The sequence below is a fragment of the Moschus berezovskii genome, chromosome 7, assembly GCF_049115385.1.
Source record: "Moschus berezovskii isolate FMDL1 chromosome 7, NW_MosBer_1.0, whole genome shotgun sequence".
NCBI lineage: Eukaryota > Metazoa > Chordata > Mammalia > Artiodactyla > Moschidae > Moschus > Moschus berezovskii.
Window position 1 is genome coordinate 44949385 of NC_142466.1, and position 26799 is coordinate 44976183.

Here is a 26799-nt window from a genome sequence, read left to right on the forward strand (position 1 = left end):
GGTCTGTTTTGATTCCAATCCCAAAGAAAGGCAATGCCAAAGAATGCTCAAACTACCGCACAATTGAACTTATCTCACATGCTAGCAAAGTTATGTTCAAAATTCTCCAAGCAAGGCTTCAACAGTATGTCAACTCTGAACTTCCAGATGTTCAAGCTGGATTTAGAAAAGGCAGAGGAACCAGAAATCAAATTACCAACATCTATTGGATCATCAAAAAATCAAGAGAGTTCCAGAAAAACATCTATTTCTGCTTTATTGACTATGCCAAAGCCTTTGACTGTGTGGATCGCAAAAAACTGTGGAAAATTCTTCACGAGATGGGAACACCAGACCACCTGAACTGCCTCCTGAGAAATCAACAAGCAACAGTTAGAACTGGACATGGAACAACAGACTGTTTGCAAATCTGGAAAGGACTACATCAAGGCTGTATATCGTCACCCTGCTTATTTAACTTATATCCACAGTACATCATGAGAAATGCTGAGCTGGATGTAGCACAAGCTGGAATCTCAAGACTGCCAGGAGAAATATTAATAACCTCAGATATGCAGATGACACCACCTTTACGGCAGAAAGCAAAGAAGAAATAAAGAGCCTCTTGATGAAAGTGAAAGAGGAGAGTGAAAAAGTTGCCTTAAAGCTCAACATTCAGAAAACTAATCATCACATCCTGTCTGATCACTTCATGGCAAATAGATGGGTAAACAATGGAAACAATGAGAGACTTTATTTCCTTGGGCTCCAAAAATCACTGGAGATGGTGACTGCAGCCATGAAATTAAAAGACGCTTACTCCTTGGAAGGAAAGTTATGACCAACCTAGACAGCATATTTAAAAGCAGAGACATTACTTTGTCAATAAAGGTCCGTCTAGCCACGGCTATGGTTTTTCCAGTAGTCATGTATGGATGTGAGAGTTGGACTATAAAGAAAGCTGAGCACCGAAGAAATGATGCTTTTGAACTGTGGTGTTGGAGAAGACTCTTAAGAGACCCTTGGACAGCAAGAAGATCCAACCAGTCCATCCTAAAGGAAATCAGTCCTGAATAACCATTGGAAGGACTGCTGCTGAAGCTGAAACTCCAATACTTTGGCCACCCAATGCGAAGAACTGACTCATTGGAAGAGACACTGATGCTGGGAAAGACTGAAGGCAGGAGAAGGGGACGACAGAGGATGAGATGGTTGGATGGCATCACCGACTCAATAGACATGAGTTTGAGTAAGCTCCAGGATTCGGTGACGGACAGGGAAGCCTGGCGTGCTGCAGTCCATGGAGTTGCAAAGAGTCAGACATGACTGAGCAACTGAACTGAACTACTACCGACAGTAAAATAATGTCTAATACATCTCCTCCTTAGTAACCAAATCCACAGGTCCCCAACGTGTCCCATTCTCTGGTGGATCTAAGTAAGAAAGTAGTATCATTATCAGAGTCTGTGATGTTAATGTGATCCTACTAAAGAAGTAGTTAAGCCACTTAGCTTTTGAAAGGTACCAAAGTGCGGGCTAGGCTTGAGCCTCTTTACAACTATTAATGCCAGGAAAATTACAATTAATATAAAGAATATATCTGTTTCTCCCTGTTCCTACAGGACTTTATCCACTTTTTCCTCTGTTTCTTCTAACTATTTTTTCCACCTTACTTCATTTCTTCCTCAATGCTGCTTTGGACTTAGAGAAATCTTAGATTTAACACACTCGAATAAAACCTGGCAGAGGGCTCAAATAACATCCTTTTATTCTTCATGAAGAAAAACAACTTAAGGTATTGCCAATGGTCTCATTTTCATTCCTCATAGTGAAAAAAATCTAGATCATACACATAAGTTCAACATTATTCCTTCAACAAAAAAGAAAATACTAACAATGTGCCTGAATACTAAACTATATTTTCTCATGTAGAACATATGAAACATAGTTTTTGAAAAACTTAAACGTATAAACCTAGAAACAAGATAAAATCATTTTATAATTTTAGTGATATCTCTTTTTTTAAAAAATGCTATTTAGAACATAATTAGAATCATACTCCTGGGACTCATGACACTAACTGTCCCAGTGACCCCAAAACCCCATGGACAGGTGGAGATTTATTTTGAGAAACCAGTGCTAAGAAGCTGGCAAGGGCAAGCAATGACCCAAACTCTCCATCTCAGCCAGACTTGTCACCCTTTTCCCCCTCAGGCCTGAAACTCTATGTGGGACTCACGTGTGTCTCCATCAATTTAGCACTTCCACAGCCAAAACTGCTTTTCCCCACAGTGATCCCACCCAACCCTCTCATGTGCAAGACAGACACTTTGGGTCAGCAGTCATGTACTCTGAGGTCAGCCGGCATCTCAGCTTAATCTTCTTCTATCAACAATTCTCTAACAATACTCCTCTGAAAATACAGCTTCCAGAACTGATGGAACATTCTACATGCAATGTGACAAATGAATAGAAGTACTATTACACACACACACACCCCCCAACCCCGTCTGGATGGCATAACTTGAGATCATCAGGCTAAGACTTCATTCACTAAAGATCAGCCATAATATGCTGGGAGATAATGAGTTCTTATTAAATAGAAGCTTTATTACACAGAATGAAAATCTAAAAGTTACAATCCAAGGCCAATAGCTCTCTCTTAGCATGAAAGCATGTCTAGAATGATAGTATTTTCCCTTGGATGTGAAAATTACACATACAGCTAGTGTTTTGGCTTCAAAATATTCCTTATTTCAGGATAAATCATATCCTGACATGATAAAAATACAAAATGGGAAGGACACTGGTGACTCAGTTTAAATATTTTATCTAAAATCTTTAATATTTTAGAAACCTGAAGCCTTAGAAAAATTTGTTGTCCAACAGCACCATCTGGTGGATGAACGTATTTAAGCCACCCCACTGCAGGTTCATGACATTGTAAAGAGGCAGTGATCAAGATCATCCCCAAGAAAAAGAAATGCAAAAAGGCAAAATGATTGTAAAATGGTTGTCTGAGGAGGCCCTACAAATTGCTGTGAAAAGAAGAAAAACTAAAGGCAAAGGAGAAAAGGAAAGATATACCCATTTGAATGAAGAGTTCCAAAGAATAGCAAGGAGATAAGAAAGGCTTCCTTAGTGATCAATGCAAAGATAGAGGAAAATAATAGAATGGGAAAGATCTCAAGAAAATTAGTGATACCAAGGGAACATTTCATTCAAAGATGGGCACAATAAAGGACAGAAATAGTATGGACCTAACAGAAGCAAGAATACACAGAAGAACTATCAAAAAAGATCTTAATGACCCAGATAACCACAATGATGTGAACACTCACCTAGAGGCAGACATCCTGGAGTGCAAAGTCAAGTGGGCCTTAGGAAGCATCACTACGAACAAAGCTAGTGGAGGTGATGGAATTTCAGTTGAACTGTTTCAAATCCTAAAAGATGATGCTGTTAAAGTGCTGCTCTCAATATGCCAGCAAATTTGGAAAACTCCGCAGTGGCCACAGGACTGGAAAAGGTCAGTTTTCATTCCAATCCCAAAGAAAGGCAATGACAAAGAATGCTCAAACTACCGCACAATTGAACTCATCTCACACACTAGCAAAGTAATGCTCAAAATTCTCCAAGCAAAGCTTCAACAGTACACGAATTGAGAATTTCCAGATGTTCAAGCTGGATTTAGAAAAGGCAGAGGAACCAGAGATCAAATTGCCAACATCCACTGGATCACTGAAAAAGCAAGAGAGTTCCAAAAAAAAAATCTACTTCTGCTTTATTGACTACACCAAAGTTTTGACTGTGTGGATCACAACAAACTGTGGAACATTCTTAAAGAGATGGGAATACTAGACCACCTTACCTATCTCCTGAGAAATGTGTAAGCAGGTCAAGAAGCAACAGTTAGAACCGAAGGTGGAACAACAGACTGGTCACAAATTGGGTGAGGAGTACGTCAGGCTGTACATTGTCACCCTGACTATTCAACTTATATGCAAAGTACATCATGCGAAATGCCGTGCTGGATAAAGCACAAGCTGGAATCAAGACTGCCAGGAGAAATATCAATAACCTCAGATACACAGATGACACCACCCTTATGGCAAAAAGCGAAAGAGAACTAAACAGCCTCTTAATGAAAGTGAAAGAAGAGAGTGAAAAAGTTGGCTTAAAACTCAACATTCAGAAAACTAAGATCATGGCATCCGGTCCCATCACTTCATGGCAAACAGATGGGGAAAGCAATGGAAACAGTAACAGACTTTCTTTTCTTAGGCTCCAAAATCACTGGAGATGGTGACTGCAGCCATGAAATTAAAAGACGCTTACTCTTTGGAATAAAAGTTATGACCAACCAAGACAGCATGTTAAAAAGCAGAGACATTACTTGGCTGACAAAGGTCTGTCTAGTCAAAACTATGATTTTTCCAGTAGTCATGTATGGATATGAGAGCTGGACCACAAAGAAAGCTGAGCGTTGAAGAATTGATGTTTTTGAACTGTGGTTCTGAAGAAGACTCTTGAGAATGCCTTGGACTGCAAGGAGATCCAACCAGTCCATCCTAAAGGATATCAGTCCTGAATATTCATTGGAAGGACTGAAGCTGAAGCTGAAACTCCAATACTTTGGCCACCTGATGCAAAGAACTGACTCACTGGAAAAGACCCTGATGCTGGGAAAGATTGAAGGCGGGAGAGAAGGGGACGACAGAGGATGAGATGGTTGGACGGCATCATGGACTCAATGGACATGAGTTTGAGCAAGCTCCAGGATTTGGTGATGGACAGAGAAGCCTGGTGTGCTGCAGTCCATGGGGTTGCAAAGAGTTGGACATGACTGAGCAAATGAACTGAACTGAATTGCAGGAAGATAAAAGAGTCATTTGCAAGGCTAAATGCTAGTAACACTAAAATCTTAGTATAAAAAGATTCCTATGCTTCAACCAGTGGATTTCTTCTAAAGGGGTTCTTGACAAAGTTCTAATATAAAAGTAATCTGCTGATGCTGCTGCTAAGTCACTTCAGTCGTGTCCGACTCTGTGTGACCCCACAGATGGCAGCCCACCAGGCTCCCCCGTCCCTGGGATTCTCCAGGCAAGAACACTGGAGTGGGTTGCCATTTCCTCCTCCAATGAGTAATCTAGAACTCAAAAAATTCCTTATCTAAGACTTCAGTTCACCTTCTTAAAGAAATGTTACTTAAAGGAAACATGTTTAAGCTAAGAGGGACCTCATGAGCTGTTAATTCAATCCTTTCCCTTTACAGACTCTAAGGCAACAACAGTTTTCCTGAAAGTCACAGCTAGGGAAGGCAGATATGGATTATTATATAAGTAAATAGTTCAAATGTTCTATGCTATTTAATACAGCCTTCTGTTTTTCTGTGGAGAAAAGGCAGGAAATGAGGCAGTGGTGGTGGCAAAGTGCCTCTGTTAGCAGTGGGATAACAGAGGTTAAAGTGCCTCATAGGTTAGTGATGATCTGGTCACCCCTCAGTGCATCATGGGCCAACCCTACCCTAACCCTAGGAACTGTCATACCCTCCTTGTTCTGTGGCCCCTAGCGTCCCTCTCCACCTTAGATTTACCTGCTTCCCCTGCTCAAGAAAATCATCCTACCAATAAAAATGAGAGATACAATGAATGTTAAATCCTCCCGTTGAAGAACATCTGTAATCATAGCAAAGCTTTCACTATGTGTTAAAATGAGAAGGAGAAGAGACAAAACCAAACTGTGTTCACCATGATACCACACCTGCTCAAACAAATAAAACTACTGAGCAATAAATAGAGAAAAAGCATTGGAAGGGAAGATGCTAAACTCATTTGGCAGCTCTTGTTTCTGAATGCCAGGATTATGAGTGATTTCAATTTTTTCTGTCATTTAATGTTTTTCATCATTTTTATAATACTTGTATTAACAAAAAGGTAATTTTTACCTAAAAAACTTATGTATTTATAATCATAGACTATAAGAAAACATAAATGGGAAACTAGAAAGAGGACATACACACACATCCATCTATCCAGTACATCCACAGCAAAAAAAAAGAAAAAATTTCCCAGCTCTCATGAAGGAATATGCAGTAAAATATGTAATTTTTTGTCTTTTTAAGGTTTGTCACTGTATTTTTCAAACAGCTTTGAATTTTCTATCAATTATCTATTAATAAATACATAGATGACAAAAGTAATAGACTAGCAAATTAATATGAAAGGAAAATCTTACAAACACAGTTTAAAATATTTTATATGTCTTAAGATGCACTGGAAAAGACTCTGATGCTGGGAAGGATTGGGGGCGGGAGGAGAAGGGGACAACAGAGAATGAGATGGCTGGATGGCATCACCGACTCAATGGACATGAGTTTGAATGCACTCCGGGAGTTGGTGATGGACAGGGAGGCCTGACGTGCTGTGGTTCATGGGGTTGCAAAGAGTCGGACATGACTGAGCCACTGAACTGAACTGAAGATGCAGGAACTTGAGTTTACACCCCAAGCCCATTTTCCGCTTAAAAAATTTTGCCAGAGTTCTATGTCAGAATTTATGGCTTGATGCTCCCCCAAATAACTCCATGACTTCTTGTTGGAGAACCACGGTCTCATATCTAATTAGGTCTCTGAGGTTCATATCAGGGACAGAGTGACCTGAAGGTCTATAAACAAGAACGGAAAACTGTTACCTTGCCTCAAGATGCCTGCATCATTTACATAGGATTGGGGGCAGGAAGAGAAGGGGACGACAGAGAATGAGATGGCTGGATGGCATCACTGACTCAATGGACATGAGTTTGAGTGAACTCCGGGAGTTGGTGATAGACAGGGAGGCCTGGCGTGCTGTGATTCATGGGGTCGCAAAGAGTCGGACACGACTGAGCAACTGAACTGAACTGAACTGAAGATCAGAGAAGGAATCTCCTGCTAAATATCTTACAGCAGAGATATTTGTCCAAGGGCCACTGGATCTGTGGCATCAAAGCCACTATCACAACTATACCAAGATATTACTCTTCTTTTTCACTCTCATTCTCCCATCTGTATAAGGTAGAGTGTACAGAAGGTTACATGATATTACAACAGATTAAATGCAAAAAAGTAGATACAAGATTCTAGAAGGGGGGTTCTATTTAAACTAGACATTAGTGAGAATTGCATGGACATAGGAGCCTGGCAAGCTACCCAGTCCATGGGCCACAAAGAGGACAGTTGCTTAGATATGACTAAGCGACTATCAACCCTGAGACACTAGTGACTTGAAAACCCCATAAAAAATGCCACTTCTCTCACTAAATTTTGCGTTTAGGAAAATACAGTCATTCTTTTAGAAAAATATGAATATTACATAACAGATTATTTTTAATGATTTAAATATTTTTAAACCTTCTCAGTATTAATGTCTAATACAATAAACAAGGATAGATACAACCCACATAAACAACAGCTCTTTGAGGTCCATAATAAATTGTTAAAAGTATAAGTAAGTGCTGAAAAGGCCAAAATTTGAGAACTACTATCTCAGTTGATTCAGAAAAACACCCACTGGGGATCATGACCACTCTGGGGTCAAGATCACTCTGACCCCATCTTCTTCCCTCCTTCCTAAAAGCACTCTCCAAGCCTCTTGCTATGACCAGTTCCTCTTGTAAGCCATTATATGATCACACTTTCTAAAGCATGAATCTGATCCTACCCCTTCCCTATTAAATAATCTCAAACAGTTCTTCAAGATGTAGAGAGTGATAACCAAAAAATTTCAGAAAACTCCATGATCTGGCCTTAGGCTAGTTTACCAATGTCATGTACACATCAACCCTACTATTATTTAGGTGCATTCTTGGAAGCAGATGTTACAAAAGAGTCTATGAGAAATGATACCTGCCATCACTGGACTCACAGTTTATGTGAAAGAAACAGAAATAATAGCCTTCATTTTCTGTCCCCATTTTCCAAATATCTGCTGTAGTAACATATTTTACCCTAAATTCACTGACCAAATCAAAAACTCTATAATGACCTGTGAACACCCACCAGCAGAAAGCTTTTAGTTCATACAAATCTATGTAAGGTAACACAGACAGCAATTCAGTTGTATCTCAGTTCTTGTCCCAAAAGGATTATGCTTTGTGCCCAGCATAAATGTACTGGGCTACCATCTTCCAAGCACTATTGGTGAAAATGTGTTCTTCAAATGTGGAAAAACCTGAGAAGAAAGAAAGTGAGCATAGAGAGACTTGAAGGTGATGGCACACAGTGTTGGAGGGAAGTGCATAAGACATGATCTCAGCACGTCCACACCTCACAACACAGCCAAGTTGCTCCTGGGAAGCTGAACTGTGTTACTTGAACCATACCTAAAAAACTAGAGAAACTCCCTGTGCAGTAGACTGATAAGGCATTCTCAGTGTAGGAGACCACGGAGTACCAGGCTGGTACAGGAGAAGATAACAGACACCTTCAATGATATGATGCTCAGTACCTCAGTCGTGTCCAACTCTTTGTGACCCCATGGACTGGAGCCCGCCAGGCTCCTCTGTCCATGGGATTTCCCCAGCAAGAATTCTGGAGTGGGTTTCCATTCCTCCCCCAGGGGATTGCCCTAACCCAGGGATCGAACCCACATCACAGGCGGATTCTTTACCACTGAGCCACCAGGGAAGCCCAAGGCAGCTGCAAAGTAGAGGAACATGATGTCAGCAAAGCAGGTGAGTTTCAAAGCAAGACTGGGAGAACAGCGATAAAACGGTGCAAGCTGTGGGTCACAGGTGAAGTGGCCTCCCCTCACAGTGAGATGTGTTCAATGAACTGCTGAAAACTATCATCAAAGACAGTTCCCCACAAGGGAAACAGTCAATTATAATGCCATGTCATCCCACAGGGTTATTCAAAAGAAAGAAGTACCTAGACATTAAGCATCCAAAGAAGGCTAAATTCCTGTGAGACAGGAACCTTACTGGTGCACTACTGTGAAAAACATCATCTCAAAGGGGCCACTGCTGACAGCAATGCCTGTTAGGATATGAATGAAGTATTCAAATCAGAAAGCCTAGATGATGGAGGAGACAGGTGAGACTTAGGGAAGGAAGTGTCTGTCACCACTCAACCAAGGGAAAACCTTGCAAAGAAGACTCTTTTGAAAACAGATTAATACTATTGGAGATCCTTTTAGTGTTATCAAGAAGATAATAGCCAGCTTAGTACGTGGAACCTCATTTTTAAACCTCGATTTAAATAACAATGATCATCAATAAGAGAATCACCACTGTACATATGATAGATAATGTTAGAAATGCAGCCCACATGAGCACAAAACACAAGCCTGAATGACTTACTGTCACTGTACTAATGTTAGTGAAGAATGTTAATGCCTAGTCTTAGCCCTCACATACGGAACAAAGAGATGCACTCTGTCTTCAAGCATCTGTGGAAGTATGGCTATTGCCTATCCCAGAAATATTATATCTTCTTTTTTTCCCTTCAGATATGGGTTTAATGTCCCTTAGTCAAGCTGAATCATCCCACATAGTTACAGCACCTTTTTCTCCCTGTTCATCTTTTCTCTTTATCTGTTGTTTTTGTGTTTGTTTCGTGAAGAAACTCCCATGTTTCTATAAACAAAGAACTAATTTTTTTAAATGAACAGTGCACAAAGGTTAATTAAAACTTTCTTTTTCCTTCCATGCTGCACAGTTTGCAGGATTTTAGTTCCCCAACCAGGGATCAAACACAGACCTGCGTCAGTGAGAGCATGGAGTCCTAACCACTGGACCACCAAGGAATTCCCTAATTAAAACTTTTTTATCAGTATACCAGTCCTTAGTAAAATATAACCAAAATAAGAGTTTCAGATCTTGGGACTCTTATGTTTCTGTTACTGTTTCCAAGGAATCATCAAAGGCCACCCAAAAACACAGGTGGCTCTATTTCGAAGTTCAGGAACTTCTTTACTTACATAAGGTCCCTGACATTAATAAATTTCATTTCAGGATCTTAACATAATCAATATAAATATAGTCATAGTCAAGATAGCAACATAGTCATAACTAAAAACATTCAGAATTTTATCTATATCTCAAAAAAGTTTTGAGAATCCTTCCCCAAAAGCAAATAATTGTGCCTCTATATTGCTGCTGCTGCTGCTAAGTCACTTCAGTCGTGTCCAACTCTGTGTGACCCCATAGACGGCCTCCTACCAGGCTCCCCCGTCCCTGGGATTCTCCAGGCAAGAACACTGGAGTGGGTTGCCATTTCCTTCTCCAATGCAGGAAAGTGAAAAGTGAAAGTGAAGTCGCTCAGTCGCGTCCAACTCAGCGACCTCATGGACTGCAGCCTACCAGGCTCCTCCGTCCATGGGATTTTCCAGGCAAGAGTACTGGAGTGGGGTGCCATTGCCTTCTCCGGCCTCTATATTAGGAGTTGGCAAACTTTTTCTGCAAAGGGCTTAGCTTTTGTGGGCCATACAATCTGTCACAATGACTCAACTCTCCCACTGTGGTGCAAAAAAGCCATATATAATATGTAGCCATCTATATAAGGCTATTCTCCAATAAAACTTTATTTACAAAGACAAGCAAGGATTTGCATCATACATTCAAAGACTGGGCTTTGTCATGTCATGCCTTTGATAGGCTTGGCATTTTGGTTTAAAAAGTAGTAACTACCTCAAAGGCTTCCATGGTGGCTCAGTGGTAAAAGAAACCACCTGCCAACGCAGGAGACACGGGCTTGATCCCTGCATCGGGAAGATCCCCTGGAGAAGGAAATGGCAACCTATCTAGTAATCTTGCCTAGGAAATCCCATGGACAGAGGAGCCTGGTGGGCTACAGTCTATGGGGTCACAAGAGTCAGACATGACTGAGCAACTAAACAAAAGCAACTTCCTTAAATCATGTTACTGTTGCTGCTGCCAGAGGCCACTGCCCATGGTGCTGAGATTTTTAAGTATATTCTAAGGAAATCAAGCTCTGAAAGCATCACTCGAATGAAAGAGGAACCAAGATTTCTCTCCTGGAATCTCCAGACCCTAGTCCCTTTACAATAAGACTGATGGTCCTCAACCAGTCCTTCATGAACACCCTCACCCTTAATTCCTATGTTGTATCCACAACTGGATCAACACTACAATGGCACCCCTTTTTGTCCCTTAACAGACTTGCTTCGTGTTACAAGAAAAATATCCAAGCAGGAGGGGCCCCTGCAATTCATCTCCCACCAGGCTGATCCTCTCCGTCAGATCCCACAGCCACTATTCCATGTCTGCCTCACTCTCCTTAAGCCCAAGCTCACCAAAAAGCCTTCAAATTCAGTTTTTAAAAAAAGAAAGAGAGGGAGAGACAAATTATTAAGTGTAATCTTATCCTACAATTTACCTAGCTTCTGTCCCATTCTTCTCTCCCCTCTTTCTACCTGGCCAAGCTCATCTCTCCTACAAAAAAAAAAATCTTCCTTCTACACCAAGCTACTCAAAGTGCCTCTCCAGGCTCCCTAGAACCCCACACTTGCCCCCCAAGTCTGTGAATTACATGAGAACCAGGATCCTTATTCACCTTTGCACCCTGCACAAATTGTTTCTCTTACCTTCCCCACACCCTCTTGAGGAACTCTTATCCCCACCAATAGAAGGTTATGAATTTTAAATCCTTCTTTTAACATTAAAGGGAATAGCCATAACTAGAAATTAGGCAGGAAAGTGAACTACAATTTGATGACTATAATCCCTTTCAAAATAATGCCATGAACCATAACAAACCAACATCCAATACAATTTAAATATTGAACTGAGCAGTTAAACAATGCAAAGATACAAAATGAAAAAGCAAAACAACACACAGGCTTTTTCCAATGCACATTCACTGCAATGACTTCAAATGTTCCTGACACAAGTTATCATTACACTCACTCTTCATTACTCTCTTTAATGCACTCTTTCTCTTGTTGCTTTCCATCTACCTCAAGGGGGCAAATACAAGTTACTTTTCATTTGCTTGAATTTAGCTGTCTTGAGTGTGATTGGTTTTGTTTACCAGTACCAGTTCACAACATCTCTCATGTCTGTCTTTATGCTGCAAAAGCACTGAAAATGTCAGCTCAGTTCTGGAGTTACTAAATGCCCCTACAGAAATTCCATAAAATACTATGCCTTGTAGGTCCTACCAAAATGACAAATTTCTGGCTCCAAAACTTGTAAATAATGAGGGTGCTTTAAAAACTGCATGTTTACAAACCAGTGAGTTTTGTTCATCGAATTTTAATAACTAAAGTTACTCAAATCTGAAGTCTAAAGTCAATGTTCCCTTGAAGCAATGCCATTGTGTAACTGGTTTTCAAACACGAGCAGTAAATTCATAAGTACTACAAAATGAAGCCCATCAGCCTCATCTGTGCTGTCAACAATTACATTATTTTACTATCAAATATGAAAAGGTAGTTCAGGGCAGCTTTATGTCAACTGTTCCGAAAAGCATATGCTGTTTCTACTCCTTAATTATATTTGCAAAAAAGTAACAAAGAGCTCAATGATCCCAAGGTGTGGTTAGAAAAAAATCTTGACTAAGTTTTATTTTTGAGCCTTAAGACACGCAACCTCTCAGCCCAAAACGCAGATGATTCCTCAGCTGCCTTCCTTTCAGAAACCTGAAAACTTGCCAGGATACCACAGGGAAGAAACCACAGAGAAGACACAAAATAAACCTTGAGTTCAGGGGACATTTGTAGGTGACACAGACCTAGCTTTACACATTTCCACAACTATGAGACTGACTCTACATAATTACTTCCTTAAAACTGGTGTGCAGAATAAGGGCACCTAGCAACCCACTCCAGTGTTCTTGCCTGGAGAATCCCAGGGACAGGGGAGCCTGGTAGGCTGCCGTCTATGGGGTTGCACAGAGCCGGACACGACTGAAGTGACAGCAGCAGCAGCCCACCAGCGTTGTAACTTTGAGAAAACACTAACTTTTCTGGGCCTCAGCTGAAAATACCAACAGTATTTGCTTGGCCTCACCCATTTCAAGATGCCATCTTCTGTAAGGAAGATTTAGTACTAATGGCACCCATTTTCCTAAATGTAAGTAACGAAAACATGCAAGCTTAAGAGATCTGTCGTTACTAAAGAATAAATCAATAAGAATATACTTGGAGTACAAATGAATCACTTTGCTATACAGCAGAATTTAACACAACACTGTAAATCAAATATACTTCAATTTTTTAAAAGGAGGGAAAAAGAATCTACTTGGAATTGAAATACCAAAAAACAGAGCAAAGACTTAATATAAGGTACAATCTGAAACCGCTGGAGCTAGAATACACTGAAATGATCCTCTGGAGAGCAATACTGAAAATGCTTCTAAAGCAAAGCACCTCAGCCTTTGAGGTGGGGAAACACAAACACACACGCAAGCATATATATACACTAACATAAAAGGCCAAAAGGAAATCACAGAGGTTATGTTTGTTTGGTAAGCTTATAAGTAACCTTTTCTTCATATTTTTCTCTATTTTTAAATTTTTCTATACAAGTATGTACTAATTTAACAATATATGGAGGTTACTTACACTGGTGAAAATCCAAAAGGGGGAAAGAGAAAGAATGCCTTCTCTTTTTTAACTTGTAATATTCCAAACATACATATTTTAAACATCATGTATCCATCATCTAGCTTCATTTATCAATACTTCACCAATCTTCATTCAACTATATCCATTCCACTTTATTTCCTGAGATATTTTAAAAACAAATTCCAGAATGCATGTTATTTCACCTGTATGTTTTTCAGTGTATAGTCTCAATTTATAAGGAAAAATATACGCGTCTATGTGTGTGTGTATACATATTAATGTAAGTGTTTGTGTGTATGTGTGTGCAGAAACCTGCAAACTTGCCAGGATACCACAGGGGAGAAACCACAGAAAAGACACAAAATAAAAACATATATGAAAACATATACAAAATAAAAAAAAACATATACATAAATAAAGACATATACAAAAAGTATATTCTCTTTCCCTCCTTTTAAAAAACTGAAGTATATTTGATTTACAGTGTTGTGGTAAATTCTGCTGTATAGCAAAGTGATTCATTTGTACTCCAAGTATATTCTTATTGATTTATTCTTTAGTAATGACAAAGCCACCATGCCACCATCACATTGAATAGGACATCAGTAATTCCACAGTATCATCTAATACTCAGCCCAGTTTCAAAAATAACAATGGTTTTTTTGGACTTCCCTGGTGGCACAGTGGACAGGAGTCTGCCTGCCAACGCAGGGAACATGAGTTCAATCCCTGGTCCAGAAAGATTTACCTGCCATGGAGCAACTAAGCCCATGCACCACAACTTCTAAGGCTGCACTCGTAGAGCCTGCAAGTCGCAACTACTGCAGCCTGCATGCTCTAGGGCCCACGAGCACAACTACTGAGCCAGTGTGCTCCAACTACTGAAGCCTATCTGCTTAGAGCCTATGCTCTGCAACAAGAGAAGCCAACACAATGAGAAGCCCATGCACCACAACTAGAGAGTAGCCCCCACTCTGCAACTAGAGAAAGCCCTACACAGTAATGAATACCCAGCACGGCCAAAAATAAATTAATTTTTTAAAAAATAAAGGGAAATTCTTGACTGGATCCTTCATATGGGGGAAAAGCAGTTTATAAAGAACATTACTGGGAAACTTAGGGATCTATGAAAATAGTCTCTATATTAGATACTATTACATAAATGTTGAAAGTTACTCAGTTGTGTCCGATTCTTTGTAACCCCATGGACTATACAGTCCATGGAATTCTCCAGGCCAGAATACTGGAGTGAGTGACCTTTCCCTTCTCCAGGAGATCTTCCCAACCCAGGGATTGAACCTAAGTCCCCCTCATCGCAGGCAGATTCTTACCAGTTGAGCCACGAGGGAAGCCCAATATAAATCTTAAATTGCCTTATAACTGAAAGATTGATGCTGAAATCATTAAGGGTGAACGGTCATGATGTTTGTAACTCACTTTCAAATGCTACAGCAGAGGGACAGAGAGACAGAAACAAAGACAGAGTGACAGAGAAACAAAAAGCAAACGCGGCAAAATTAACAGCTTGTGAATCCACGTGACGGTGTCCGGTGTTCACTTCCATTGCTTCAACTTTTTGGTAGGCAAGAAATTTTTCAAAATAAAACAATGGAAAATGTAAAAAAGGTTTCAAAAGGAAAAAACTTTAATAGGATATTAAGTATTGGGGGAAGCAAGAAGGATAACATTATATCAAGTAGATTATGTTCTCATGAAAAATAACTGGAAAGACTGCAATGTGGATTTTTTAAAAAAATTCCTCACAATTTGGGGGCAGTAAAAAAAGAGAAGATAAGCATGTTACAGGAAAGTAAAGTCAAGTCACTCAGTCATGTCCGACCCTTTGCGACCCCATGGACTGTGGCCTACCAGGCTCCTCTGTCCATGGGATATTCCAGGCAAGAGTATTGGAGTGGGTTGCCATTTCCTTCTCCAGGGGACCTTCCCAACCCAGGGTTCAAACCTGGGTCTCCAGCATTGCAGACAGATACTTTACCATCTGAGCCACAATACACAGTAATACTACTTTTTTCTTAAGGTGGTACTATTATGAATAATATTTCCTGTTTTCCAAGTATTTTTATAATGTGCTTTTGCTTTTAAAAATTTTGAGTGTAATTTAAAGACTAGCCAGATAACTCCATACTATTTTACTGTTGAACAGTCTCAGGTATTTGTACAATTAGCTGGTTTCAATTTAAAAACCAGCAGCAGTAGCAATCATACTGATGTGTCTGTATTTCCTCTTGTCCTATGAAGAGCTATGGATCACACCAAGCACAACAAATAACTGCTTCTCAACCACCTAAAATGGTAACAAAAACAGTAACATGAAATGATACCTTATAAAACCCACTATAATAGGAATATACCTCATCATATATGCTCCCATTAATGTCTGCACCATAAATAGGTGCCACAAAGGTTAAGTTCTTCCAGTACTTGCGCTCTAAATCTTCATAATCCAAGTATCTCGGGGTACAGTACCTGGAAAGGGGAGAGGAAACAAAGCACAAACAGTAAAGACAATCTGAAGATTTTCCCTACCCATCACTTTCTAAACAAAATTCCATCAAAATGAAAATACTGCATCCTCATGCTGTCAAATCTAACAAGTAAATATGTAAATGTATTTATCATAGATCTCTCAAAACTCTCCTTAATAACTCTAAATGAGAACTTCACTTTTTGACTAAGAAATATACTTCCATGAAAGTACCAACAACAGAAGCAAAAAAAATCAGTTAAAATTCATTATTTTACCTTTTAAAACATTTTCTAAACTCTTTAATCAATTATACTATACTTGAACAATTTAAAATGTATGAAGAAGAGATTCCACTACAATTTAGTATAAATGAAATAAGCTATTTAATACTTTAAGGATGACTCTGGAAAGAAAAATTAGGAAAAAAAATGTGATACTGGAAATGGGCACTAGAAGATGGAGAACAGAATAAACAGTTTATAAGAAATTGGATAAAATTGCTTCTGCAATCTTGTTTTGGCATTGAACTTTTTATTAGAGTTCTTACAGAGTATGAAAGCAAACCAATCTAGTCTATGATTAAAGTTATACATTCTCAATTGAGATCTGAAACAATGAGGTTTTACCAACGCCTAACAACAACAACAACAACAAAAAAAAAACTCAAGAGAAACTTGAATTAACTATCAAATGTTTAATTCCTTTGGAATAGCAATTATGCTCCATAACAGGAACTTCATATAGAATAAAAGATTCTTCAACTACCATCGAGTGCTTACTATGTCAAATACAGGATGCTTTTTTAAAAGATTATCCAAAAGACTCAATCTCATGCATACCCATCCAAGGAATTTAGACAATGATGTTTCTAGGTTGGATAGTGATTGGTTTGGTGGGGAAGGGGTGTTTCTAGATTAATGTTTTGATCTAAGACCTTAACCACCACATCAAAAAAAAATTTTTAAGGTAATTTAATAATAATAACTGTGACAGTTTCTAAATATATCCACAAAATTTTTGATACATCTCCCTTCAAGATACACAGCTTAATTCTCCTTGGCACATAACAAATAGAAAATGGCAGAAATGATAGTCAAGAAACAGGTAATGAAAAGACAGTTTGTTTTCCATCTTGGTAACTTCTGGATCACTTGCTTCAGAAGAGAAGCAAGTTAGATGCCACACAACACAAGGAATAGCTCTTGCAGCAAGGAACTCAGGACTCCAGCCAACAGCCACATAAGGGGAGCAATCTTGGAAGAAAATCCTCTGCTGCTGCTGCTGCTAAGTCACTTCAGTCATATCCAACTCTGTGTGACCCCAAAGACGGAAGCCCACCAGGCTCCCCCATCCCTTGGATTCTCCAGGCAAGAACACTGGAGTGGGTTGCCATTTCCTTCTCCAATGCAGGAAAGTGAAAGTGAAGTCGCTCAGTCGTGTCCAACCCGCAGCGACCCCACGGACTGCAGCCTACCAGGCTCCTCCATCCATGGGATTTTCTAGGCAAGAGTACTGGAGTGGAGAAAATCCTCTAGACACATTCAAGTCTTCAGGTGACAGCAATCCCACCCAACTTGACTATAACGTCATGCAAGGTCCTGAGCCACAGCCACCCTGCTAAGCCACTCTTAACCTCCTGATCTTTAGAAACTGAGATGTTAAATGTTTATTGATCTAAGATACTAAGGTTTGGGGTCATTCACTACATAGCAACAGATGACTAATATAATAATGGTGGCCATTCAAGTCATTCAAGGATTTTCCTTCCTTTTCTTTTTTTTTTTTTACTATTTATTTCATTTATTTATTTGGCTGTGCCCAGCCTTAGTTACAGCATGTAGGATCTACTTCCCTGACCAGGGATTAAAACTGGGCCCCCAGCACTGAGAGCACAGTCTTAGCCATTGGACCACTAGTAAAATCTCCAAGGATTTTCTTTTAAAATTATTCTTCTAATATCTGTAACTTATCATTTAAGACTTAAACATTAACACACACAGAAGAAATTGCCTAACAAAGAGGAATCAAGCGCAGAAACAAAAACTCAAGGTAAAATACAGGGACAGAAATCCATTTACAGATATTATGAATGAGATGATAAAATGAGGAACAATTTTTCTAGAAGGCAGACAACCACATAAAAAACAGAAACAGTTAAATGGGAAACAAAATAGACTATGCAGAAGGCTCCCGCTCTTCACAAGCTTCCATCTCCTTGGTTTCTTACCATATTCATCAATGTCTTCAAAAGAAATAAAAACAGCACACTGAATCTACTCACTTGCCACTGTTGGCCAGCTGCCTGAACTCCTTCACTGTCATGGCTTTTTTCTGGATGTTGTATTGTGTGAACAATCCTGACTGCCCTGTGACCATCTGCTGAATCGGAGCTGGGATAAGCAAGTTGTCAATGTCATCATAGCACTGCCTTGGCTTCCACTCCTTAGGAGGAATCACCTAAAAGTAAAATAATAAAATATTATTTGGAAAACATTTCACACTGTTATTTAGCTCTCATGTTCCAACAGAATACAAGTAAAGAATTCCTCATCTTTTCTACGACAAATGTGTAAAAGAACTGTGGAGATTTACATTAAAGGAAATGATTTCACTCTCCCAAACATTTACCTTATGAAATGACATTTTTAAACAAAATTTACTGAGAACTCACTGTACCAAATACTGAACTTGCATTAATTAACTTTTTACTTGATACAGTTAACCTCTCTATTTTCAAGGTAAAATGGAGAGATACACAGAAATAAAATAACTTGCCAAAGTTCAAATGCTGTTTATATTATCATGAGAAAAATAAGTACTGTGCTTAGTAGTTCAGTTGGTAAAGAATCCACATGCAATGCAGGAGACCCCAGGTTGATTCCTGGGTTGGGAAGATCCCCTGAAGAAGGGATAGGCTACCAACTCCAGCATTCTTCGGCTTCCGTGGTGACTCAGATGGTAAAGAATCTGCCTGCAGTGCAGGAGACCTGGGTTTGATCCCTGGGTTGGGAAGATCCCCTGGAGGAGGGCATGGCAACCCACTCCAGTATTCTTGCCTGGAGAATCCCCATGGCAGGCTGGCAGGCTACAGTCCGTGGATTTGCAAAGAGTCACAATTGAGTGTTTAGTAGCAGTAGCAGTGTTTAGTCAATATCATTTCTTTAAATATCTCTCATACAATAAGCAAATGAGAGTGGTGTGCTAGTAAATGTTTAACAACTAACTTTCTGGGGAGGTGGGGGAAACCCTGATTCGTAGCTTTGGCCTATTTTCATGGTGTAACTACTCCCGCCACGGCAAATTTGAGCTCAGCAATGTGACGTCACTGAATACGAGGTTGAAAAGAGACATGCACTCTCAAGTCTCATGCGCCTGTTTGAAGCAGCTCAGCACACCATTTTCCCAGAGTATTTAAACACTTAATTACTAACAATAAAAAGAGCATCAATAATAAGACCAAAAATACATATTCCTATGATTAAAAATTAGAAAGAACAAAGTTTTGAATTGAGTAATGGTTTATAGCTTTTATCTACCTTTAGAAGCTGTCTTAATTTTTTAAGACAAAGTTCTTTTAAAAATTTAATTGCAAAATACAGATAGCACACATATAGAAAATGCACAGTCACAAATATGTATCTCTGTGAGTTAACATAAAGCAAACACCAGAGTACCCCCTGTCACGTGTGAGAAATAGGTTACTGCTTGTACCCCAGGGATCCTGGTACCCTTTTCTACACACATCCCCCTCTTGCTCACAAAGTGTTCACTATCATGGCACTTATGGTATTCATTTCCTTGTTGGGTTTTATAGTTTTATGTCTGTGTATACAACTCTAACAACAGTTTCTATCTTTTCTATTTTACTCGATATTTTTGTGAGATTCAAACATGATAACCTAGGTTGCAGAAGTTCATTGGTTTTCATTCCTACTTAGTATGCCTTTGTATGAATATTTATGTTAACAGATGACTATTTTGTGATCACTTGTTTTTTTCTAATTATCAGCAACTGCAAACAACACTGCTATCAATATAGATGTATGCACCTTCTGCAGCATGTGGGCACACAGCTCTCTAAAACACACACCCATGCAGAGACCCTAACAGTGAAATTGCTGTGACACAGGATATGCACAGATCAAATTTAATCATTATTACCAAACTTTTGCCAAAGTGGTTGTACCATTTCACAGTCCCACCAGCAATGTGTGAAAAGTCCCTATTGCTTAACATCTTCATCATCACTTTATAGTGCTGATCTGGTAGATGTGTAATAGTACTCAAGTAGGTATTTGATTAGCATTTTCTGATAACTAAAGAAATCTCTTCATATATTCATTGACCCTATAGATATCCTTTTTTCAAAAAGTATTTATTTAAGCCTCTTGCCCATTTTACTATTGCATTGTCAGCCTTTATTTATTAATGTATAGAATTCTGCATAGAGTCTGGTTATTTTTGGGTGTGTACATTTTCAAGTATCTATATATGTGTGTGTGTGTACATACATCAAAAATCTTTTCCTACCCTGAAACTTGCCCTTCAACCTCCTTAACTGTTCAGTTCAGTTCAGTCGTTCGGTTGTGCCCGACTCTGCAACTCCAGGGACTGCAGTACACCAGGCCTCCCTGTCCATCACCAACCCCCGGAGTTTACTCAAACTCATGTCCATTGAGTCAGTGATGTCATCCAGCCATCTCATCCCCTGTCGCCCCCTTCTCCTCCTGCCTTCAACCTTTCCCAGCATCAGGGTCTTTTCCAGTGAGTCAGTTCTTCACACCAGGTGGCCAAAGTATTGGAGTTTCAGTTTCAACATCAGTCCTTCCAATGAATATTCAGGAATGATTTCCTTTAGGATGGACTGGTTGGATCTCCTTGCAGTCCAAGGGACTCTCAAGAGTCTTCTCCAACACCACAGTTCAAAAGCATCAATTCTTCGGTGATCAGCTTTCTTTATTGTCCAACTCTCACATCCATACACATGACTACTGGAAAAACTATAGCCTTGACTAGATCGACCTTTGTTGGCAAAGTAATGTCTCTGCTTTTTAATATTATGTCTAGGTTGGTCATAACTTTTCTTCCCAGGAGCAAATGCCTTTCAATTTCATGGCTGCAGTCACCATTTGCAGTGATTTTGGAGCCCAAGAAAATAAAGTCTGTCACTGTTTCCACTGTTTCCCCGTCTATTTCCCATGAAGTGATGAGACCAGATGCCATGATCTTAGTTTTCTGAATGTTGAGTTTTAAGCCAACTTTTTCACTCTCCTCTTTCACTTTCATCAAGAGGCTCTTTAGTTCTTTAGTTTAGTTCTCCTTAACTGTATCTTTTGATAAACATAAGTTCTCCATTTTGATATGGGCTTCCCTGATAGCTCAGTTGGTAAAGCATCCGCCCGCAATGCAGGAGATCCTGGTTTGATTCCTGGGTCTGGAAGATCCACTGGAGAAGGAATAGGCTACCCACTCCAGTATTCTTGGGCTTCCCTTGTGGCTCAGCTGGTAAAGAATCCGCCTGCAATGCAGGACACCTGGGTTCGATCCCTGGGTTGGGAAGATTCCCCTGGAGAAGGGAAAGGCTACCCACTCCAATATTCTGGCCTGGAGAATTTCATGGTCTGCATAGTCCATGGGATCACAAAGAGTCATACATTTTAATATAATCCAATTTCTTCAATTTTGTCTTGATCTTCTGTTTAAAAAAATATAATTCCCTACTTGAGAGAATGCATACATTCTATTTTGTGTCCTAAGAGTTTTAAGATTTTGTCTTTCACATTTATATCTACACTGCACCTGCAATTGACTTTTGTGAAAGGTTCTGAGTTAGGCTTCATCAGATAAGAAAACCTGGAGTCAGGGAATGTGTGACTTGGCCAATGTTACACAATCGATAAATGGCTTGTTGTTGTTCCTGTTCAGTCACTAAGTCAGGTCCGACTCTTTGCGATCCCATGAAGTGCAGCATGCTAGGCTTCTCTGTCCAACACTACCTCCCTGAGTTTGCTCAAACTCATATCCATTGAGTCAGTGATGCCATCCAACAATCGCAAGCTCTGTCACCCCTCTCCTCTTGCCCTCAATTTTTCCCAGCATCAGGGTCTTTTCCAGTGAGTCAGTTCTTCACATCAGGTGGCCAAAGTATTGCAGTTTCAGTTTCACCATCTGTCCTTCCAATGAATATTCAGGACTGATTTCCTTTAGGATGGACTGGTTGGATCTCCTTGCAGGCCAAGGGACTCTCAGGAGTCTTCTACAACACCACAGTTCAAAAGCATCAATTCTTCAGTGCTCAGCCTTCTTTACGGTCCAACTCTCACATCCATACTTGACTACTGGAAAAACCACAGCTTTGACTATATGGACCTTTGTCTGCAAAGTGATGTCTCTGCTTTTTAATACACTGTATAGGTTTGTCATAGCTATTCATGGCTGCAGTCACTGTACACATTGATTTTGGAGCCCAAGAAAATGAAATCTGACACTGTTTCCATATTTTCCCTATCTATTTGCCAGGAAGGGATAAGACTGCGTGCCAAGACCTTAGTTTTCTGAATGTTGAGTTTTAAGCCCGCTTTTTCACTCTCCTCTTTCATCTTCATCAAGAGGCCCTTTAATTCCTCTTCACTTTCTGCCAATAAATGAATATTAACTCAAAAAAGAGATGGGGCAATCTTTAAACTCTAAATTTTCATCAGCAATAAGGTAATATTACACATTTGATTTTTCTCTAAGGTATGTTGGTTTAAAATGACACCAGAGACAATCACACTTTACGCTACTGAGAACACATACTCAATATTGTAAGAGTGTGGACACCCACGCCAAATGGATAAACCTACTTACACTGTCTTGATCATATACTGAAAGGGCAAAGGATAGTAATGAAGAATTTTATAAATGCTAACTTTTTATTCATCAGAAATTAATGTGGTTTTTCAAAAAAATAAAACACATTTATTCAGGCTCCTGCTTAGAAATACATCTACAATCAAAATCAACATTATGTTTAGAGTTAAATATTTTCCAGCGTTGTGAAAAACAGGCAGTTGTTCATCCCAAAAACATTTTGTAGCAAATATTCTTCTCTAAAGTTAAATAACACAATACATTTACAAAAATATAAATATTATCTTCATAATTATTCTGAGCTTGTATTCATTTACTCCAAATAAAGCTTAAAGTGTTCAGAGAGAACTTTAAAAATCTGTAAGTTCAGGCCTATGACAAAAATTTTATTTTTCAATTATAATTTTAAATCTTAACACACCGTATTTTCTCACATAGGAAATGGAAGCACAATATATAATACTTAGGACTTTAAAATACTCAAAAGTTAAACTTTTACTTGTAAGGACTCTAAAGGAAGGAAGCCCATTTCTCCTGAAGTTTACCTTCCTGATTATATCAAAATAGAAATATATGTTTTATATTGATATTTCCCCAACCCCAGCTTGGGACCTATACAAGTAAAAACTATCTAACTGAAATCTGTATCCGCATTACTGATCTTGAACTATGCTGCCATTACTACCACCAACCAACTGCGAAAGGAGCACGAGGAGGAAGGGCAGTGCTTCTCCCATCTTTCTTCACCTTTGGACACAGACAGTTATCTGCCACCTCTACGCTACTCTTGAAGCTCTGTACTCTAGAGGATAACTCAGGCCCAGGACAGAGTATGTCCATAATACTGCTGTGGAAGAACGTGCCCATTCCTCATGTAATAATGCTTCATTATAACCTTTCTCCACAAAAAAGTACAAGTTTTACATTTAAGGACACTGTCACTTTTTCACTTTCCCAATTAGACCAACAACTCTAGGTAGAAAGCCAGGGTGTCAAACCTCTCACTCTGGGGGGAGGGGGGGGGACATTAAATCTAAAGTATAAATCTAAAAAATGTTACCAACCAAGGCAGACTGTAATCTGAGGCCAAAGTCACTATTCAACCACTTTCTTCAAACCAATCAAATCAATCTTAATCAAAAATTAAGACTAATTCATTAAATGATGCCAGACACGACTGAAGCAACTTAGCAGCAGCAGCAACAAAGAATTTCACAGATGACTCTGTTCCCCAGGGCTAGCCCTCAAAACAAATAGCAACAATAATGCAGTTTTAACGTATACAATTTGATTTTATTTGGTGCAGCTTTATACATTTGCTACTGCTGCAACTTCCAGAAAAAGAAGGGTGACACTGAGGTGAAAAAAGTAGGTGAAACTGAGTCTTTGTGACCTGATGTAAAAGATGGCAAAAATGACTAAAAAAACAGTTCACTGTATTCCTAGTGTAAGTAAAAGGAAATTACTGAGTATCAAATCACTATTCTCCATCTTTGTCAATGAACCTCACTTGATAAAGAGAATCTGGACTCAGTCAGGTTGGTGTGTGGTTCAACACTCAGAAAATTAACTATAGTTCTCATTAACTTCGCTCTGTCAGAGAATGTCCACAGGGGCACAGACGTCCTCTCTGTACTCCAGCTCCCTCATGGGGGTAGCTGCCAATTTCTCTTCTTACGTTACTAAACGTGCCCCTGGCCACGGGATGTTCACTAATCCTGAGGGAACACAGTAAGGTATATGTTTTCAGGGAACAAAGAGGGAGAGCCACAGGACAAAGGGCTGGATTCAGAGCCCAGAGAAGAGGACAGCCACCCCAACTCCCCGCTGCCCAAATAAAGCCCAAACCTTGCTAGCTGGTTAATTTTAAGTTTATGATCAAAATTTTATGTGTCAAATGACTCTGAAATACCATTCTCTTCTCTTCAACTTAAACATGCTTTTCTTCTCCTCAAAGATAACCTGGAAGTATTAAGGTTCCAAAAGTGGGATCTTTGAGAGCTAACCTAATGAAAAGATTAAACTAAGGATAGCATATCTAAGAAATTCAGTATAAACTTTTCTCTTCTTTTTGTCTCTCTCACCCACCCCTAATCCACTCAGCTTAATACCCCTGAATTTTAAACCTTATCCAGCAGTGACTTGAACTTCAACAGAAAAAATAACAGACTGCAAGGCACAGGCACCAGAACAGTCCAACGTTACAAACAGCTGCATCCAGATATGGGAGGAGGACTTGAACACCAAGCCCTGCAAGCCTGGAAGTTCGTTCTGCAGCTCCTCTCAGCGCTCCTGGACCCACCACGGAGATAGGGCTTCAAGGAGAACCCGTGATGAGCCACAGTAGGAAGGCTCTGCTGGAGCTCAGGAATTTATGTGGTGATGTCGACAAGTCCACAGAAATCCATATTATAAACTTAATGTTTAGAACAATAATAAAATTAAGCAAGTACCAAAAAAATCTATTCTTCCGAAGAAAATTTTAAATTGAAATAGATTTCCATCACAGAAAGATACACTAATCTCAGGTTAAGGTCAAACCTAGACAACCTCTCTTTCAAAGCTCTAACTCTGCAGCTACAGGGCAACCCTGCAACTCAATCCTCGGTGCCTTAGCCCTCATTGCCTATGATCCTGAGCAAGTCACAACTACCCCTGACAGCACTCCTTGCTTCTGCTCTCCTCCCCCTCAAATTCATTCTTCATGTAGAAGCCACTGTGATCTTATCAAAATAATATCACAAAACAAAACAAACAGGGAATTCCCTGGCAGTCCAATGGTTAGGACCCAGCATTTTAAATGCTAGGATCCTGGGTCCCACCCTTGGTCAGGGAATTAAGATCCCGCAAATCACACAGAGCAGACAACAAACAAGCAGCCACCTGGTCCTCCTGCCCTCTGCTTTAAGCCTATTAACGCTTCCCACTGCACTTAGAATAAAACACCCCATGCCTTATTATGACTGGACAAGCCATAATGAAGCTCAGGTCAGCTTCCAGGACTCTGGACTTAATATTCTTTCTATCTCCACATCCTGAAAAGACTTTCATTGATATCCTTTAGATCTCTGCTTAGATATCCCCCATCTCACCCCTAAAATGCTATCACAAGTATATTAGCTTCCAGAGGGCAGGGATTTTGTTCTGTCCCCTCACCTCCCCCCACCACACACACACACACCCAGCATCTGACATAGGGCCTGGCACAGAGTATGTATTCTCCACATGTGATGAACAAATAACTAAAAAGAAAATAGAATCAGCAAATCCACAGAGAAAGGAAGCAGATTAGAGGTTGCCAATAGGCAGGGGTAGGTAGGGGATAGCAGGGAATAGAGAATGGCTGATGAAGGGTACAGTTTATTTGGGGGGGCGATGAAAATGTTCTGGAATTAGGTAGTGATGATGGTTGCACTGTGGTGCTGGAGAATACTCTTTGAGAGTCCCTTGGACTGAAAGGAGATCCAACCAGTCCATTCTAAAGGAGATCAATCCTGGGTGTTCATTGGAAGGACTGATGCTAAAGCTGAAACTCCAATACTTTGGCCACCTCATGCGACGAGTTGACTAACTGGAAAAGACTCTGATGCTGGGAAGGATTGGGGGCGGGAGGAGAAGGGGATGACCGAGAATGAGATGGCTGGATGGCATCACCAACTCGATGGATATGAGTTTGAGTGAACTCCGGGAGTTGGTGATGGACAGGGAGGCCTGGCGTGCTGTGATTCATGGGGTCACAAAGAGTCGGACACGACTGAGGGAATGAACTGAACTGAACTGATGGTTGTACAACTCTGTGAATATACGCCCCCCCTAAAAAAAAAACCAACACTGAATTGCACACTTTAAATGGGTGAATTATATGGTACATGAATTGTATGGTATATGAATTATGTCTAATAAACCTGTTAC

At 39.8% G+C, this 26799-nt stretch overlaps 1 protein-coding gene across 4 annotated transcripts in view; it reads right to left on the reverse strand.

Annotated features, from left to right (window-relative positions):
- Positions 1-26799, reverse strand: part of KDM4C (lysine demethylase 4C) — a 415025-nt gene that overhangs the window by 354945 nt on the left and 33281 nt on the right. For all 4 annotated transcript variants that reach the window (XM_055428240.2, XM_055428241.2, XM_055428238.2 and 1 more), the window contains 2 exons: positions 18317-18492; positions 15920-16034 (listed from right to left, as the gene is read on the reverse strand). In XM_055428240.2, the coding sequence (XP_055284215.2) occupies positions 15920-16034; positions 18317-18492 (291 nt within the window). The remainder of the gene's footprint in view (positions 1-15919; positions 16035-18316; positions 18493-26799) is intronic.